Here is a 17288-nt window from a genome sequence, read left to right as displayed (position 1 = left end):
TGGCAGTGAATGAGTTAATACTGTTTTGTTGATAATGTTTTTTATAACGGTCCTTCACAGAATTTAGGTCTTTAGATTGAGATCAAGTTCGACCCCCTCATTTCTGGATGATACACGGAAAAAAAAAAAAACTTCAAAATAAGAGGTTGGACTGGTGCAACAGATTCTTGCAGTGTGCAAGTCCTTGAGAGTGGGTAGGGCCATTATGGGTTGACTAAGACAGAAAAAGGTATACCTTATTGTTGACCATGCTGCTAAGTAGATGTTTGAAGGCCCAAAAAAATAAACACATCTCAAATTGTCACAAAATAGGCTTCCATGGTTGTCACTGAACAATGACACGACCACAAGAATTTTTTTCAGGGGCACAGGAGTGCTTGTTGTATGAATTTCAACACCTACTACCCGAAGCTGCATTTTCCTTTGACTCGTGTCCACCAAGGACAGCAGCAAAACATGTCAGTTTTCTCTCCCCTTCAAAAACAAAAATGAAGAGGAATCGCTGATGACATTTAGCATACCAGGAAAAAAGCAAAGCCGATCAATAATTTAAGACGTCTAGTACAGAATAATTTTTGATCAGCCCTAGTCAAGTCGTAAGCGACTCCGAACGGCGGCGTCTGGGAGGTGACCTTCTACTCAAGGGGAGCATGCATTGACACTTGTCGTGATGAACTATTTATGATCAACGAAGGCCTGGCATCCATTTTGATATGGAGGATTGCGGTTTCTTCATTAATCAAACACTCTCCAGATCTGTTTTTCCCCAAAGTAAGCAGCGGCGGAGAAACTCAAAAGTGATGACAGAGTGAGTCATCCTCAAGTCGACGCATTTCCAATTCAAATTGTCTCTGGAGTTTTTTTAAAGGTACTTTCATTTAATGAAGGACATCTAAAAAAAACTATATTTCTGACATTAAAAGACAGAATTATACCAAATCGACTTGATATAAAATTATCTGATGAATTATGTTCACATCATCACAAGATAAAAGTCATCCCTCCCACCGGACTCTGCTGGTCTCCAATTAGTACACGAATTTTACCCCCCCATCTCAAAAGTGTCTCATCAATTATTTAGCAAAATGGCAGAGCGGACCTTGATGAGTGGAACATATCAAGTGGAAGGACTGTCAAGCGGCGCTGATCCGCATACATCCGCGCGGAGAAGCATCGGAAAGGGCCGCCGGAGATTCCGCTGCAGTCGAGTGGCGGCGAATATCTCGAAATCGTACGCGCCCGTTAGCCGCTATTAGTCGTTAGACAGCCAAGCGTTTGGTCAAGAACCTCATCAGCGCTCGCTTAAACATGTGTTGAATGTGCGTTTGATGGTTGGATGAATAATTCATTTTACATGTTAAGACACCGAAAACACCACGGGCCAAACAGAGTGGGGTGAGCCACTGGAATCCAGCCACACATAATAATTCAATTAGCATCAGTCTAGTAGGAGCACTTGCTGGCTGACAGATGGGCGCCTTTGTAGTTAATGGCTGTCCCGGAGTACATCTTGCCAGAGACTTAAGACATCAGTGATATTCAAATAGCAATATTTAAATGGTACACTATAGAACTAAAGCCCACCCCAATCCCACCTCCGCCTCAATTAGAGTGTCCGAAGCTCTGATGGCGTACTCCATGATGAGACCACCAAGGATGTTGCGCAGAAAAAAATATGTTGTTCTTATCCTGTGCCTGTAAAGTGTCCTTGAGAGTTTTGAAAGGCGCTTATGAATACATTTTTTTATTATTATTTATGTGAGTTCTCGGCTCTGAGACTGTGGAGCGGTTACATTGTGGTCAAAATATATGATTACATTAGGTGATAAAAGAAAATTAATGAATAATATTTTAAGATTCGATTCATCCGGTTTTTTTTTTTACTCATTCACTGCCAGACGGTGTGCAAAAAGTTTCCACTCCAGAGCCAGGGTTTTTGTCATTGTCGCTTGAATTCCCGGACCCGCAGAATATTTACTTTTAGGACTACATAAACATTCAATTCAGTAAAAGAAACCTTAGACTCTCTTCTTTCATCAGAAAAAAAAGATTTAATTCCTAAATTATATGGGTCAGGAGTTATATGAGCTTGAAATGGGGTCGACTGTACAAAATACAATACAAATACAAATACAAATACAATATTGGATAGGATCAGGAGGAATGAGTACATTAGAGGGAAACTCATATTAGAGGCTTTGGAGAGAATGTCAGAGAGGCCAGACTGAGATGGTTTGGACATGTCCAGAGGAGAGAGAGCGACTATATCGGGAGAAGGATGCTGAGCCTTGAACTGCCAGGCAGGAGACCGAGAGGAAGACCGAAGAGGAGGTTTATGGATGTGGTCAAAGAGGACATGAAGGTAGCTGGTGTGAGAGAAGAGGATGCACAAAACTGGGATAGTTGGATGACATTGATTCGCTGTGGCGAGCCCTGAAGGGAAAAGCCGAAAGGAAAAGAAGAAGATTGATTTATATAGGCACTTTCACAACAGCTGAAGCTGGAACAAAGCGCTAACATGGAAAAAAAGGGAAATGGTGCCCCTTGTGGAACGGAAAAACATTGCCAGAGGCCATGGCGTTATCAGCACTCAAACAAGAAAAAACAAAACCCAAACAAATTCGTGAATGGTGATGTACGTCATATTTTCAATTCCCGAATAAATTCGTGAATGGCAGTGAACGAGTTAATGTCTTAATATCCATCCCTTGACTTGATCTTGGTTTCACTCCCAGGTGCTTTCTACTATCTTTGTGACTGGCTGCCTTATTTCCTGTATGATAGCTGTCCATTTTAAGCGCTTTGTTACAGCTTCAGCTGTTGTTAAAGCACTATATAAATCAATATCTTATTGTATATTGTATCGCTTGATCTGTCAAAATACTCTCGAGGAAGGCATCACATTCCCACACATTTCTTTGCGTATGCATACACGTGTGCATGCTGGAGTGAATGTTGACATTCCACTTGACAGATTCTAATCAGTACAGTGATTTTTATTTTTAAATATATTTTCACACAATGCAAAACAGGAAATTTTGCTTTTACGCTCAAAATGATTAATAAGCTTCTAATGATCAATTCCTTAGTTGCATGCTTTTTTTGCGCTCACTTTGCAAGAAGATGGCTCATCCATAGAGGGAGTCAATGGAATCAACAGTATGTTGCAGGAAATTAACTGACTACCTGACGCCTGTCTACATTTTTGGATATTTGGAAAGCACCGCAAAAGTTCACGTGTTATGAGGCACCACCTTGTGGCGAGCATGCAAGGGAAACTTTTTTTCCATGACAAACTAAAGAGGGAAGTTTCCCAAAAGATTCTCGATGGGGACTTGAGGCGTTTTTGGATTTTATATGCACAAGGCAGAATGGCTTCACTGAAACTGCATAAATAAAGGTAGAATCATGCTACAGTGACAGATTTCGCACAAAGTACGAATAAATTACCCGACTTATGTAAATACATTTTTGTTCATCTCTACCAGCGACTTGTGGCGACAAGGCAGACGAATGGGATGCTTTTCTACATTTAGGCATTAAATGTGAATCCGGTTTTAGTAACGTTGTTTTGTTGGATGTGTGCGTACCATAAAATTGTTGTTAGCGTGAAATAAATGTCTCGGCTTGATTAAAGGTTATGCAAACAGTACAACTTGTTTATGCAATATCAATAAAGTTTAAACTGTTTTGGCGACATACCTGGCATTGCGACAACTCCTCCGATAAACTTCTCACTTGCTTCTCCAGTGCCAACATACGAAGTGCGTCTGCAGACGACATGGTGAGCTCAGTAATGCAATTTCAAACTCAACATAAGAACTGAGCCACCGGAACCAACGTCTGCCTAAACGTTAGCGGACTGCTAATGCACACTCGATCGAGTCAAGCTTGAGTCGCCGTTAAAAGTTCCGCTTCGGGTCAAGAGCGTGATCCAGAGATATCACGTTGAAACACAACTTTACTCATGGTTGTCAATAGCGGCCAAGATGTTTTTTTCATGGCTTCCTCATTTCAAACCAGCCCGCTGCTACTCGACTACGTCACGAAGATCACGACGTTTTACGACACTTCAAGGCAACATATGACATTTACAAAACATAAATGACAACTGTATACGAGTATGTATCTGTTGTTATTTACAAAAAAATAATTATCCTCTTATTAAAACACACACGTTCTTGATAAATACAAATAAAAAACAACCCACAATTCCTACGAGGGTCTAGTTTGTTTGAAAGTAATAGGAGTACATTCCATGTACTGTACACTGCCATGAGTGTTTTCTTTCCAGACAGTGATTATTTTTTTCATTCAGCATTTACACACAACCACTCCAGAAATTGCACATGATTAAAAATGTTTTCAAATATTATTTGGGTCGTTTTAAACACACAAACATTCAAACGTGTCCCCCACTAAAACATTGTACAATGCCAGTCCAAATACAAGTAGGATGAATGAACACTTTCAAATCCTGTGCGGTGAATTGAAGATTCTAAATTGTTCATTGGAGTGAATGTGAGTGTGAATGCTTTGTCTTTATGTGCCATTTGATTTGCTAGTGACATGTCCAGGGTGTACTTTGCCTCCCACCCAAATGTAATGTGAGAAAAGCACCTGTTTTAGCTCACTCTTGACTCTAATGAGGACATTTGCTGTACAAAATGGCGAGGTAGACATCTGCTCTGTCAATTAGGCACGGTGACTCCATTTTGTGTGGCTAATGTGCTTACTGTCTTAGTGTCAGGGTTCAGCAAAAATGAAGAGATATGACAAATAGCTTCTCTGCAGCAACACAAATGTTGCTTCATCTGTTTCACTCGATGGACTTAGCATGGGTTTCTTGACCCAAGAAAGCAGCCTGTCATTATGATGGTCATTTGCTAAAAAACATAGGTGTCAAAGCCGAACCGGGGGCCAAATCCGGCCCGCTACATCATTTTTTTCGGCCCACGAAACCAAATCAAACTTGTGAAATTCCATGATTCTTGCAAGAATCCTAACCAAAATTTCATATTTTTTGATGTAAACCACAATGACGTATTTATTCCTGACTTCAGATTTGAATACTAGTTATTCGTTAATTTGTTGTGCACTCTATATGTAATATTTGGAGGGGATTAAACATTCTCATGGCTTCCCCAAATTCATAACGGCTCTCGAGAGGAAACCATAACTACAATGTGGCCCGCGGCAAAAAAAATGACTGACAGCACTGGCAAAAAAAAAAAAAATCATTTTAGTGCTGCTAAATTGACAGATAATGTCTGTGCGGTCGGTCAGATAAGTCAAGCGATATGTGATTTATTGTAACGTTCCTCTCTGTTATTGGTCACAGGAAAGAACACATTGGAACAAGCCTGTTGAACATCAAAATATTTCCCAAAACAAATGAATAAAATCTGCATCGTGTCTATATTAAACAGTCATTCAACACTTCCACCATCTTTTAACTGTGCAAGCACCGTGTCTTTACCACTTTCAAACATTTGCAGTTAGACTTGCTTTGGACAGATTAAAGCACATTCATAGGAGATACGATCAATCACATATATTAGCCAGGACACACTTTCTGCATTTAGGCCAAAAAAAGTATATATTTTCATCCACCCTCCAGTTTTGCCTCGAGCCTGGATGTGTCAGTCCGACATACCTTTCAACCAGAACCTACAAACACAGCCACTGCAATGACAGCAGAACGACTTTGATACACAACCAAATGGGAAAACCAGTCTTTGCAACACCACAGGAATGAAATGAAAACCTCACCATTATTTTTTTTTCATTTCGATAAATACATTTTCCAAATCCAACAAACCAAATTGGCAGAGCATGTCTGTGAACATGTTAATTTATCTCTGTCGTTATAATCTCGGTGCGCTGAACTGATAGCATTGGGAATTGTTGAAAGCAAAGCGTGGGGAGTCTCTGTCACTGAAAATGCTGACAAATGATGGCGATTCGAAAATTTATCTTCATTCAAATTATGACACAGAATGACACGAATGCCATCCTGCTAATTTGGGTGTGCATCGGAATCAGAAAACCTTTATTCATCCCACAATAGGGACATTTATTATTATTATTAGTAGTAGTATTATTACTATTACTATTATTATTATATAATACATGATCATTATTCATTGTATTATCTATTTATATTATTTTTATTATTATTATTATGTTATCAGTATTACATTTATTGTTTTTATTATTATTGTTATTAAAAAATCATCATATAATTTATTATTATTATTAATATCATTATTGCATTTATTACTATTATGACTAGTTATGAATGTTTATTATTATTAATAGTAGTAGTAGTAGTAGTAGTAATAGTATCGATGAAAAGGTTTCTTTAGCCGTCATCTATACTTGTTTGAATGTGTCAGACGTTTTGCTTCTCATCCAAGAGGCTTCATCAGCGAACTAAAATGTGCTGGTAGTTTTGGCCCGACATATATATATATATATATATATATATATATATATATATATATATATATATATATATATATATATATATATATATAAATAGACAGGCTTCGTCAGCGAACTAAAATTTGATGGTCGTTTTCGCCCTATACATATATCCCAACTGTCCTGTCCAGAGGTGGCGGTGCCAGACCTCTGCGATGATAGGTCCCTGCTCTACGGTTGGGGGGAGCAGAGGACTATTCCCTGAGGCTACACTGATTACTTTTATTGTCCTGCCTGATTATGGGGTCTACGACTGGCGATATTGCTATTATTATTATTATTATTATTATTATTAGTAGTAGTAGTAGTAGTAGTAGTAGTAGTAGTAGTAGTAGTAGTAGTAGTAGTAGTAGTAGTAGTAGTAGTAGTAGTAGTAGTCGTCGTACTAGTAGTATTATTATCCAATCCAATCCAATTATTTGCATTTAGCTGAGCAGAATGACAGAAAAATTTGATTGCATTTACTCGAACGACTGTAGGAGAGTCGCCGCAAACGTTATGATGCAAATGCAGCTGCGTGAAGAATTCCCCAAAGACCCCGATGACGACGTAGGCAGCGTGCTTAAAGGAGGAGAGGCACAAAACGCGACACTCCGCCGAGACTTGTACAAAGCACATCTCCTCCGCCCGCTGCCTCAAGGTAAGAGGGGGATATTGTCATGCGTTATCGGCATTTACGGCTTTGATGCCAAAGAACCTGAGACCTGCGCGAGATGACAAAAGGCACTTCAAGTACCAAAGGAACAGCGAGCGCTTGTACAAATGCCAACGGGGATGTCAAGACTCACATATTGTTTTGTAGAACATCTATCCCGCTGGGTGGAAAGTAGATGACGTGCAAGAGATGAAGTCACTTGAGTCACTTTGGAGCATGGCTGATACCTTTATTAGCTTAATGGCTTCGTTTTAGTTCAATGTGCGTGGAAGGAGGGGCGGGGGGGGGGGGTGCGTCAATGCTGCACTACCAATGATGTTTAAAAAGTGCATCAAAACCTCATTTTTTTACCTCATGATGTCCCAGGTCTTTAGATGATATAACCGATGTTTGAAGTCAATGTATGACCAAAGTTAAGGTGAAAAATATGGGCCAAAATTGGACTTTTAAAACTGGATTTAAAAAAAAAAAAAGTTTACTTGTATATTCTGGGGTTCCTGATCATTTTTGTCGGCCAAGGTCAGGGGTGTCAGATTAATGATTCTGCCCGGCTATATAGTCGCCACGACGTTATATAAAGGTTTCTACACTGCCTCGTATTAGGACATATAAAGTACACAAATAACGGACTGTTTGGATTTTAACAAGGATCCTGGTCGTTGACCGGTATGTTTTGCTTTTGTGGTCCACAGAATATGATGTAGTGGTAGATGTAGTGTAATTCCTAACTAATATGGATCTGGAGTTATCTGATATTGAAATGGGGGCGGCTGTACAAAATACAATAAATACTGTCCATATAGATTACAGTATATAGCGCTAACATGGATAAAAGGAAAATGCTGCCCTCTCATGGAAGGGAAAAACATTCCCAGAGGTCTGACCAGTGCTTTATAACCCCACGCAAGAAAACCCCAAACAAATTCAAGAATGGCGCTCCACGTCACACCTTTCAATTCCCGAATAAATTCAGGAATGGCAGCGAATTAGTTATAAAAATCCAGGAGGGCAAAAGTTTTGGTGAGTTTAAGATATTCTCTCAAACTTGAACGAGAGATGATTGATTACCCCCAAAAAACACCCTCTTTCCATTGAACACCAACACTGGTTCACCAAACTACTCTCTTTTGTACTACCGCCGTCATGCGCACATCTGGACGCATCTGATGATTTTCCTGCACAAGCCCACTTTGTCATGCCTATTCCGTAGGCCCCGACCTAGTGGCATGGCCTCCTTCTTGTTTAAGCGCTGACCTTCTGGTCCCAACACGAGAGTCATCACAGAAGAGGAATTCATATACAGTGAGACCTTGGCTTACAAACTCAATTGGTTCCCAGACAGAGAGTGTAAGGCGAAAAGTGTGTATCCCCCCCCAAAAAAAAAAATCCCATAGGAAACCATTAAAATAAGAATAATCTGTTCTCAGGTCTCCATAAAATATAATTTTCAACTAAATAAGCCTTAAAACTACACACAACATACTGTATTCTATGTATAATAAATGTGCTATTGTATTGTAATGAAAGAAATAAACTGCATTGTATCATAAAGTCACTTTATTTACATTTGTGATGGTCGTTGATGGCTCTTAATTGACACCTGTTGCTTTCTGACTTGGAAGATCTTACGAAACTGAGGCATCACATTATCATTCATCATGTTGATGATTCTCATAGCCTTTTCTGGATGGAACTGTTCAATAAAAGCCTGCACATCAACTCCTGAATGGCCTGCTTCTACTTGTCCTCTTGAAGTCAAATCAAATCCTCTGTGATGAGGACCTCATTATGGTCAGCAACAAGCTCCTCGATGTCATCTGCATCCACTTCGAGTCCCGTAGGGGCTGGCAGAGATTTTATGACAACAAAAGGCGCGAGTCCGATGATTCCACAGACGCGGAATAAAACGCGACAAAAGAAGGGAGGAGGCGATCCGTCCAGCCTGTCAAGCTAGGCAAAATAAAATGGCACACTCGCGATGTCGGAGAGCAACAAACTTACACGATCGCGGCTAACAATCACCTCGGGCAGAGCAAACTCTTGGACTTGCCAGCACAAGACACAGTGAGGCGCGAGGCGTCGTAATCATGTCACTGGTGAGGTGACAGCGACTCGTTGAAATGAAATGAAATTGAAATGTCTTCTTCGGCTGGCGGAGGTCGGGAGCGGCGGCCCCGCGCCAGCTGTCAACTCGCACGTGACAATTTCGGTGTCATTAGTCACGTGAAAGCATCGACTAAATAACGCCTTTGTGTAAAGCTTTTAGGCGAAGGATGGTAGCAATGGTGGACGGTACCCGGCTTTTTAGTTGTAGAATGGTCCTAGAAAGTTACTCTCAGGGGAGAGACACACAGCGTGAGAGTTGTGTCAGGCTAAGATTCACACGACAGCCGCGGTGTGCACATGTGACTCCACAAACGCACACCTCGTTCCTGTTTCTCAATAATCTCCTTCTTCTCCTCAACGGTGATTTTGTTTTGTGTCTTCTTCGGCTGAACACGAGCCTGCGGTGTTTTTTTCGGTCCCATAATAGTAAAATTATCTGCAAAAAGCTCCTCGGAGGCGATCGACATGTGAATTCAGAGAGAGGGGGTGTGGAAAGGTGCGCCGGCTGGAGCGCTGTTCGGTCGTGTGCTTCCGCTGAAGATCCAAAGATCACTCCGCCAGATCCGAAGATCACTCCGCCAGGTGTGTGTGTGTATCGCGAATAGTAGTGCGTATTCCAAGGTTTAATTTACATAAATTTGACATTCGTAAAAGTTCGTCAGGTAAGGTGTTCGTAAGCCGAGGTGTCACTGTAACGTATATACAGTACAGTACATACATGACGCCGACGTACAGGGATGCACATTCCCGTCAAGTGCGCCAATGTGGACGACTGAAGAAAGTGTGGGAATAAGATCTGAACATTTCCCCCCAGGGATCTTGTCCTTTTCTTGCTCAAAGGGTAAATTACACTGTTGAGGCTGTGTTTAAAGTTCTTATTTCCCCCGAGGAAAGAAGAAAAGACCAATGACTTGGGACATTGATTGCCCAATGTAAAGGTTGTCCTCGTGAAAAAAACTGCATTGGGATGTGCGAAGGATTCCCAACACCTGTGGTCTGCCTCTTTGTTAGTTTGAGGAGATGAAGGACATTTAGGCTGAATTTACACTGCTGGGTTTTAGGGTCAATTCAATTTAGGGTCAATTCTAACTAGTTTTTTTCTAGGCTATTTTTAAGCGTGGTCTTTTGTCATGGTGAACTTTTGTCACCACTGTTTTTAACTTACGGGTGCCGTAATTTCTCAAGTTTATGTGATTCCCTTATTGGAAAAAAAGTTTCTAATTTCACCAGTCCGTCTGTGTAAGCTCTGTCATACAGGAGTGGTCCATCGATGAAAAGTTTTCATCAGCCGTCATCTGTATTTCTTTGAAGGTGTCGGACGTTTCGCTCCTCATCGGAAAAGCTTCGTCAGCGGACTAAAATTGTGCTGGTAGCTATGACCCTATATATAACCCTCATGTCCAGAGATTGTGGTACCAGACCTATGCCTTGATAGGTCCCTGCCCTAAGTTTGGGGGGAGCAGAGGACTATTACCTGAAGCTAATCTGATTACTTCTTTTGTCCTGTCTGTTTATGTCCTATGACTGGCCCTGATTGCCCCATTCGCTCTGGTATCACCTCATCAGCATGACTAGGCCTACGTGGTAACGATCTCAGAAGTCTATTGTAAGCATGATCCAAATTGATCCTCAATTTAATTAAGGGTTTTTCTTTTTTCACCAGTCATTACTCGTATCATATATTCTTTTTTTAATTTAATTGCATTTTTCAAAGACAGTTCCCAGATGTCTAACAACCACACCGCAATGAGCCCATTACAATGGGATGGTCCCGTCCCATGAACATGACCAAATCCGAGTATGATTTTCATTGCAACGGCTTTGAAATTACAAAAAAAAAAAACAACAATGAGTGACTGCTATAATTCCAGTGCTTTGATGATATCAACTTGGAAACACCCAGCTGTTGAATTACTCGAGTATGTGAATACCGCGAATGCTGAAAACGTTGTGAGCTAATGCTAACACATGCTAATGCAGCAGTAGTGCGTTAGCGGAGTCTTAGTAAATGGTGCTTCGTCCCCCCGTACCCATCCTTTTATTTAAAAATAATACAGTCATGTCTTTCTTTGCAGAGCAGTTTTGCCAATCAACGACTTTGTGGAGGGGCAGCTTATTAATTTAGCTCTGTTTCTTTGAGGGTTATACTAAACATTTGCTATCTGGCTGTCTATCTATCAATATATTTAGCTTTCTATTAGCGATCTATTATCTAGCTAGCTTTCTATCTATTTGAATTACTTTTGGCTTGAGTGAACGCTGGCGCGTGTGGCTACCGCTGCTCACCCACAGAAAAATTATCCTGTGACTGTAAAGTGACCTTGAGAGTTTTGAAAGGCGCTTACAAATGAAATGTATTATTATTATAAACACTAGCAAGGCAAAGCTGTTGCTAGCTAGCTGCTTCTGCGCAAATACCACAGCGCGTTCCTCAACTTGTACCTACCCGCAGTCGATGAAGTGAGCCCTTCGCCGGTTGTTTTTGTGAATTTTGTTCTCCAGTATATATTCATGAATTTGCCCCACAACAACGTCACATCACTTATTTTGAAGTTTGGAGTAACATTTCCATATTCTATCCCCGCCAGTCAATAGACATCAGAAAATACTGCAACTATAACAAGGCTTTGTATATATTAATATTTTACTACTAGGTACTGACTAGGGAAATATGAGGCAAACCCTTTCTTTAATTCACTAGCTTATGAGGAAAAATGCCCTGATTATCCAAGAAAGACAGAAATTATCAGACACAATTCACTATTTTACGCGCATCATGTTATGATTCAAGGACCTGACATAGCATGATTATCCTTGTGTCAATTCCTTCGGATTTTTCCAGGTGTACCTAACTAATCATGTGGCCTGTGAGTTTTCGACGCCATATTGTCCATGTGGGCTTTCGGCTCATCTACCAAGATGTAATATCTCGTTGAATTAGCAAAGTCAAGCAGTCGGACGAACAGGCATATGGTCTTCACTCTCCCACGGCCTCAGCCAAGCTATGAATATGCATCGAGTGGGACCTCTGCAGCTTGTTAACCGCCGATGAATTCAACACGAGTCTAATCCCAGACTTATTATTTACCCCTTGACCAAACATGCAAGTGGCTCTTCCAGACACTTGACTTGGTTTGAACGGCTGCCTTGGGATTCAGCTGCCTTTATACACACTGTTTTCCATCCACTTGAAGCAAATGCAGTGAGACCTCGGCTGACGAACACCTTACCTTACGCACTTTTCGGTTTACGAACGTCAGATTAATGCAAATGGAATACGCACTACTTTTCACGATACACACCCACCACGGCTGGCGGAGTGATCTTCGGATCTGGCGGACTGAACTTCGGATCTTCGGTGGAAGCACACGACCGAACAGCGCTCCAGCCGGCGCACCTTCCACACCCCCTGTCTCTTAATTCACACTTCGATCGCCTCTGAGGAGCTTTTTGCAGATAATTTTACTATTATGGGACCGAAAAAACCCATCACAGGCTCGTGTTCAGCCAAAGAAGACAAAAAAAAAAATCACAGTTGAGGAGAAAAAGGAGATCATTGAGAAATACGAACAAGGTGTGCGTTTGTGGCGTCGCATGTGCACATCGCGGCTGTCATGTGAATCTCAGCCTGACACATCTCTCCCGCTGTGTGTCACTTCCCTGAGAGTAACTTTCCACAACCATTCTATAAATAAAGAGCGAGGTACCGTCCACCATTGCTACAATCCTTCGCCTAAAAGCTTCACACAAAGGCGTTATTTAGTCGACGCTTTCACGTGACTAATGACACCGAAATTGTCACGTGTGAGTTGACAGGTGGGGCAGGGCCGCCGCTCCCGACCTCCGCCAGCCGAAGAAGACACTTCAATTCATTTCATTTCAACGAGTCGCTGTCACCTCACCAGTGACATGATTACGACGCATGGCGCCTCGCTGTGTCTTGAGATGGCAAGTCCAAGAGTTTGCTTTGCCCGAGGTGATTGTTAGCCGCGATCACGTAAATTTGTTGCTTTCTGGAATTGCGAGTGTGCGTTGTGTACGTGTTGATCCCCGTATCACCAATACTGGGACATTTCAACGAGTCGCTGTCACCTCACCAGTGACATGATTACGAATGCTCGTCTTGTGCTGGCAAGTCCAAGAGTTTGCTTTGCCCAAGGTGATTGTTAGCCGTGATCGCGTACGTTTGTTGCTTTCCGGTTTCCGATCGCGAGTGTACCATTTGATTTTGGACGGATCGCCCTGCCCACCTTCTTTTGTCGTATTTTATTCCGCGTCCGTGGAATCATCGGACGCGCGCCTTTTGTTGCAATAAAATCTCTGCCAGAACCTACGGGACTCGAAGTGGATGCAGATGACATAGAGGAGCTTGTTGCTGACCATAATGAGGTCCTCAACATAGAGGATTTAATTTGCCTTCAAGAGGACAAGCAGAAGCAGGCCATTCAGGAGTTGATGTGCAGGCTTTTATTGATCAGTTCCATCCAGAAAAGGCTATGAGAATCATCAACATGATGAATGATAATGTGATGCCTCAGTTTTGTAAGATCTTACAAGTCAGAAAGCAACCGGAGTCAATTAAGAGCCATCAACGACCATCACAAATGTAAATAAAGTGACTTTACTCTACAGTGCAGTGTATTTCTTTCATTACAATACGATAGCACATTTATTATACATATAATAAGTATGTTATGTGTAGTTTTAAGGCTTATTTAGTTGAAAATTATATTTTATGGAGACCTGGAAACGGATTATTCTCATTTTAACCCTTTACTGCCTGAATTATGTTCTAATTAGAAAAAAAAATGTTCAGTGTTTATGGTCACTGATGGATATAATAACATACTAGTAGCTTCATTTTTTATTATTTTCCAATAATTCTGCTGTCTTTGATTTGCCCCAAATAAAATATAGACTTTTAGCTGTTCCTGTCATTTTTTTTCACAGAAACTCGTAAAAAAACATATGGACCTCCGTTTCAATAATTATAGTGAGAATGCAAAGCTATGAGGTACAGCTATTAGCGTAAAACGCACCATTCACTTACAATTATTCGCATCGGGTACTAAGTCAGGATCAACAATATCATCATGAAAATAGCGTTAGGACGCCGAATGTTCCAAATTCGGGACACTACTTATTTTTAATATTTCTTGGTAAATAAACAAGTTAGCGTTAGTTTGGGCATTTCAGTATCAAGGTAAACCTCTTCTGAATAGCTCATAAAATCGTCACAACATATACTTACGTGATATTTGATCCATGACGATAAATAGAAGCAGCTTTGAAGATGGAGCGCACGTTGTGTTGCGCAAGAAGGAGATGATGTCACTGACGCTCTTAAAGGCAAAGCTGCACATAACCTGTTTTAAAGGGACATGTAACTTGTTCCAATCGGCACTTGAACTGCTACCTTTAAATTTCTCGATCTACAAGCATTTATCTTTAGTGTACCGAATTTGACCCAATCGTCCGTAAAGGGTTAATGGTTTTCTATGGGGAAAAAAATTGGGATACACACTTTTCGCCTCACACACTCTGGGAACGAATTAAGTTCGTGAGCCAAGGTCTCACTGTACAGTCAAAGCTTCCTTTAAATAGACTATGGTGCTCCCAAAACAGCAGCACCGGAATTTCTGCTTTTTCTATGCCTCGGTTTACAACCGAAAATCAGTTCTCGACCAAACTGAGCGCACCTGAATGCAGCACTTGACCCTCCGCTTCCTTATATGTCAGTACCTTATGTCGCTCTAATTGTGAGCGACACATTATACTCGAGTAGCATTCCATTGTGAATGTAACGTTTCGGTTTGCGACAGACGGGTGGGCCTGTAGGGCCCCGCCTGCAGCTGCACAGGTGTTGGTTGTTTTAATCAGTAGCAGATAACTCATTCACTGCCATTCAATAATTTATGCTGCAATTAAAAATATGACGTGGAGCGCCATTCCTAAATGTGTTCGGGTTTTGGTTTTTCATGCTATGGTGCCGCTAAAGCGCTGAGTTAAAAGGACTCCCTGCACGACCATTCAGTGTCAAGTCATTGTTTGTTTCATCCTGTCAGGTTTGTTTCATTTTGTCTGGTTTGCTTTTGTTTGCTACTTTGGACCTTTTTGTTCTGGTGACTTTGTTGTTTGAGATTTTGTTCCTGCTGACTGTATTTAATACAAGTTGTCAAATACACCCTGCTCCTCCTTCCTGCCTGCATTTTTGGGGCCCACCACTCCCACGGCATGGCAAATTGTGACAGTGAGGAGGTGCGTTTGTTTTGTTCAATCACAATTAAAAACAAATAAACATTGATTACATTGATTATAATGTGAAATGTTTCGGTTTTCAACCAAATCGATTTCCGAACAGGTTTCTGGAATGGATTATGGTTGAAAACGAGGTTTGACTTTACTTGGGAATTTTAATAAAGAGAATTGGGCATCCAGTGAAACATTTTGCAATTTTATAGACAAATGATACCATTAATAGTCGGAGCGGTGAGAAAGAAGAACTATGAACGGTGTCAATACATCAGGTGACTAGAAAAAATGGCCATCACCCCACCGGGGGACAGTTTTAAAAGTTTTAGAGACCCCACACCTCCTTTCCAGTTTTTATGCAATCGTACTAAAACAATGAACTTTTTTAATGAGAGCGGTCGCTAATCATTTTTACCCACGCGTCGAACAAGAATAAATATTTCTCTTGATTGCGCAAAGACGCAACCGTGACACAAACTCATCAAACAACCAAGTTAAGTCACACACACGGAGCGTCAAGAAGCTTGCAGACAGAACACCTTCCCTGCAGGGCTGCACAGACGGACAACCATCCAGGGGAGTGCGTGTGCGTGGGGGCCGGGAGGCGTTTTTTTCTCTTTCTTGTCTCTCCTTGATTTTCCACAAGGTAGGGCAGACACATTGAGCTTGTCGGCTTCTCTCGTTAAAAGGCAAACTAAGAAAAGAAGAGGGGGTAAAAAAAGACGAAGAAAAAGAAGGCGACGTCGTGATTGCGCGTCAGCGTCCGACTTTCCCCAATCTGAGTGACGCGTGAATTTGCCGCGAGTAGCTCCCACCTCAAGACACCCCTCTCAAGCAGGTTCCGAAGCTTCATCCTAACCCAAGAATCACGTACGAGTATCACGTACAAATTTTGTAATTCAGCGCCGATTCCGACACGCGGCGAGCAGCGGCGTCGAGGAGAAAGTTCCCCGCTTGAGGGCGAAAGCAGGCTTTTTTGTGTGCTGGAGGACGCAAAGTTTGCCAACGTGCCAAAGGAGTTCGCCAGTTGTGTCAGATGCGTCATGCAGCCATGGTAATTACAACTTTTCTTTCCATTTTCATCTTATTCTTGTTAGGAAATGCAGAATGGGTTGACGACACTGTGTTTCACTTGATTTAGTTTGCGGTACGTGAACGCACCAGGGTAAATGAAAACTTTAGCACGCATTTGTCAATTTTCATTCACTTTTTAGTTTTTCTTTCTCCCCTACATTATCCGGCCAACCCAGAAAATACAACACATAACCTCACAAGAAAGGAGCATAGTTCATTATTTTGCTAATCTTGAGTAAATGTGTAATTGATCAAAAACTGACATTGAAACAGAAAAAGGGCCATCTAATTTCATAGAAACCACCTGCGGTGAATCAAAACTGACCATTTAACTTCGAAATGTCACAAATGTGCCACACACATTCATTTTGTAACATTCTGTGGATTATGTTAAGGCCTAAAATTCTTTCAGGCCTCATCTGTGTGCAAAGCATCTCTTTCAAATGACAATTTCAGATTGTTTTTTTTTTTTGAGGGATTCCTGAAGCAGACACACTTTACATTTTGGGGTGGTAAAAACGTTTCCTCGCTGGCATCAAAAGTCAAGACAATATTTTACAGTGTTCTCATCCGAATTTTAAAGGGGGGAGACATTGACATTTGACATAAGGCAAAATGTGACACACACACACACACATGGACACACATTCACACACACATGCCATGTCCATGTCGTACATTTTTGTGGACGGCTAAGAGCAAGAAGAGAGCAGGA

At 41.3% G+C, this 17288-nt stretch overlaps 2 protein-coding genes across 3 annotated transcripts in view; one reads left to right on the top strand and one right to left on the bottom strand.

The window, feature by feature from the left end:
* The window catches only part of cntln (centlein, centrosomal protein), a 116710-nt gene extending 112696 nt beyond the window's left edge, over positions 1-4014 (bottom strand). Inside the window, exon 1 of the mRNA XM_089006860.1 lies at positions 3703-4014. Within this exon, the coding sequence (XP_088862986.1) occupies positions 3703-3783 (81 nt within the window). The 5' untranslated portion in view covers positions 3784-4014. The remainder of the gene's footprint in view (positions 1-3702) is intronic.
* Positions 4015-16103: 12089 nt separating this feature from the next.
* Positions 16104-17288, top strand: part of bnc2 (basonuclin zinc finger protein 2) — a 198274-nt gene continuing 197089 nt past the window's right edge. Inside the window, exon 1 of one of the 2 annotated variants that reach the window (XM_089006383.1) lies at positions 16104-16553. In XM_089006383.1, coding sequence (XP_088862509.1) covers positions 16536-16553 — 18 coding nt within the window. In that variant the 5' untranslated portion in view covers positions 16104-16535. The remainder of the gene's footprint in view (positions 16554-17288) is intronic. The other variant, XM_089006380.1, reaches the window with a different exon arrangement.

The sequence above is a fragment of the Hippocampus bargibanti genome, linkage group LG10, assembly GCF_051943395.1.
Source record: "Hippocampus bargibanti isolate YZ-2025 linkage group LG10, ASM5194339v1, whole genome shotgun sequence".
In the NCBI taxonomy this organism is placed as follows: domain Eukaryota; kingdom Metazoa; phylum Chordata; class Actinopteri; order Syngnathiformes; family Syngnathidae; genus Hippocampus; species Hippocampus bargibanti.
The sequence above is the reverse complement of the archived record's forward strand: the minus strand, read 5'-3'. Positions and strand labels throughout refer to the sequence as shown.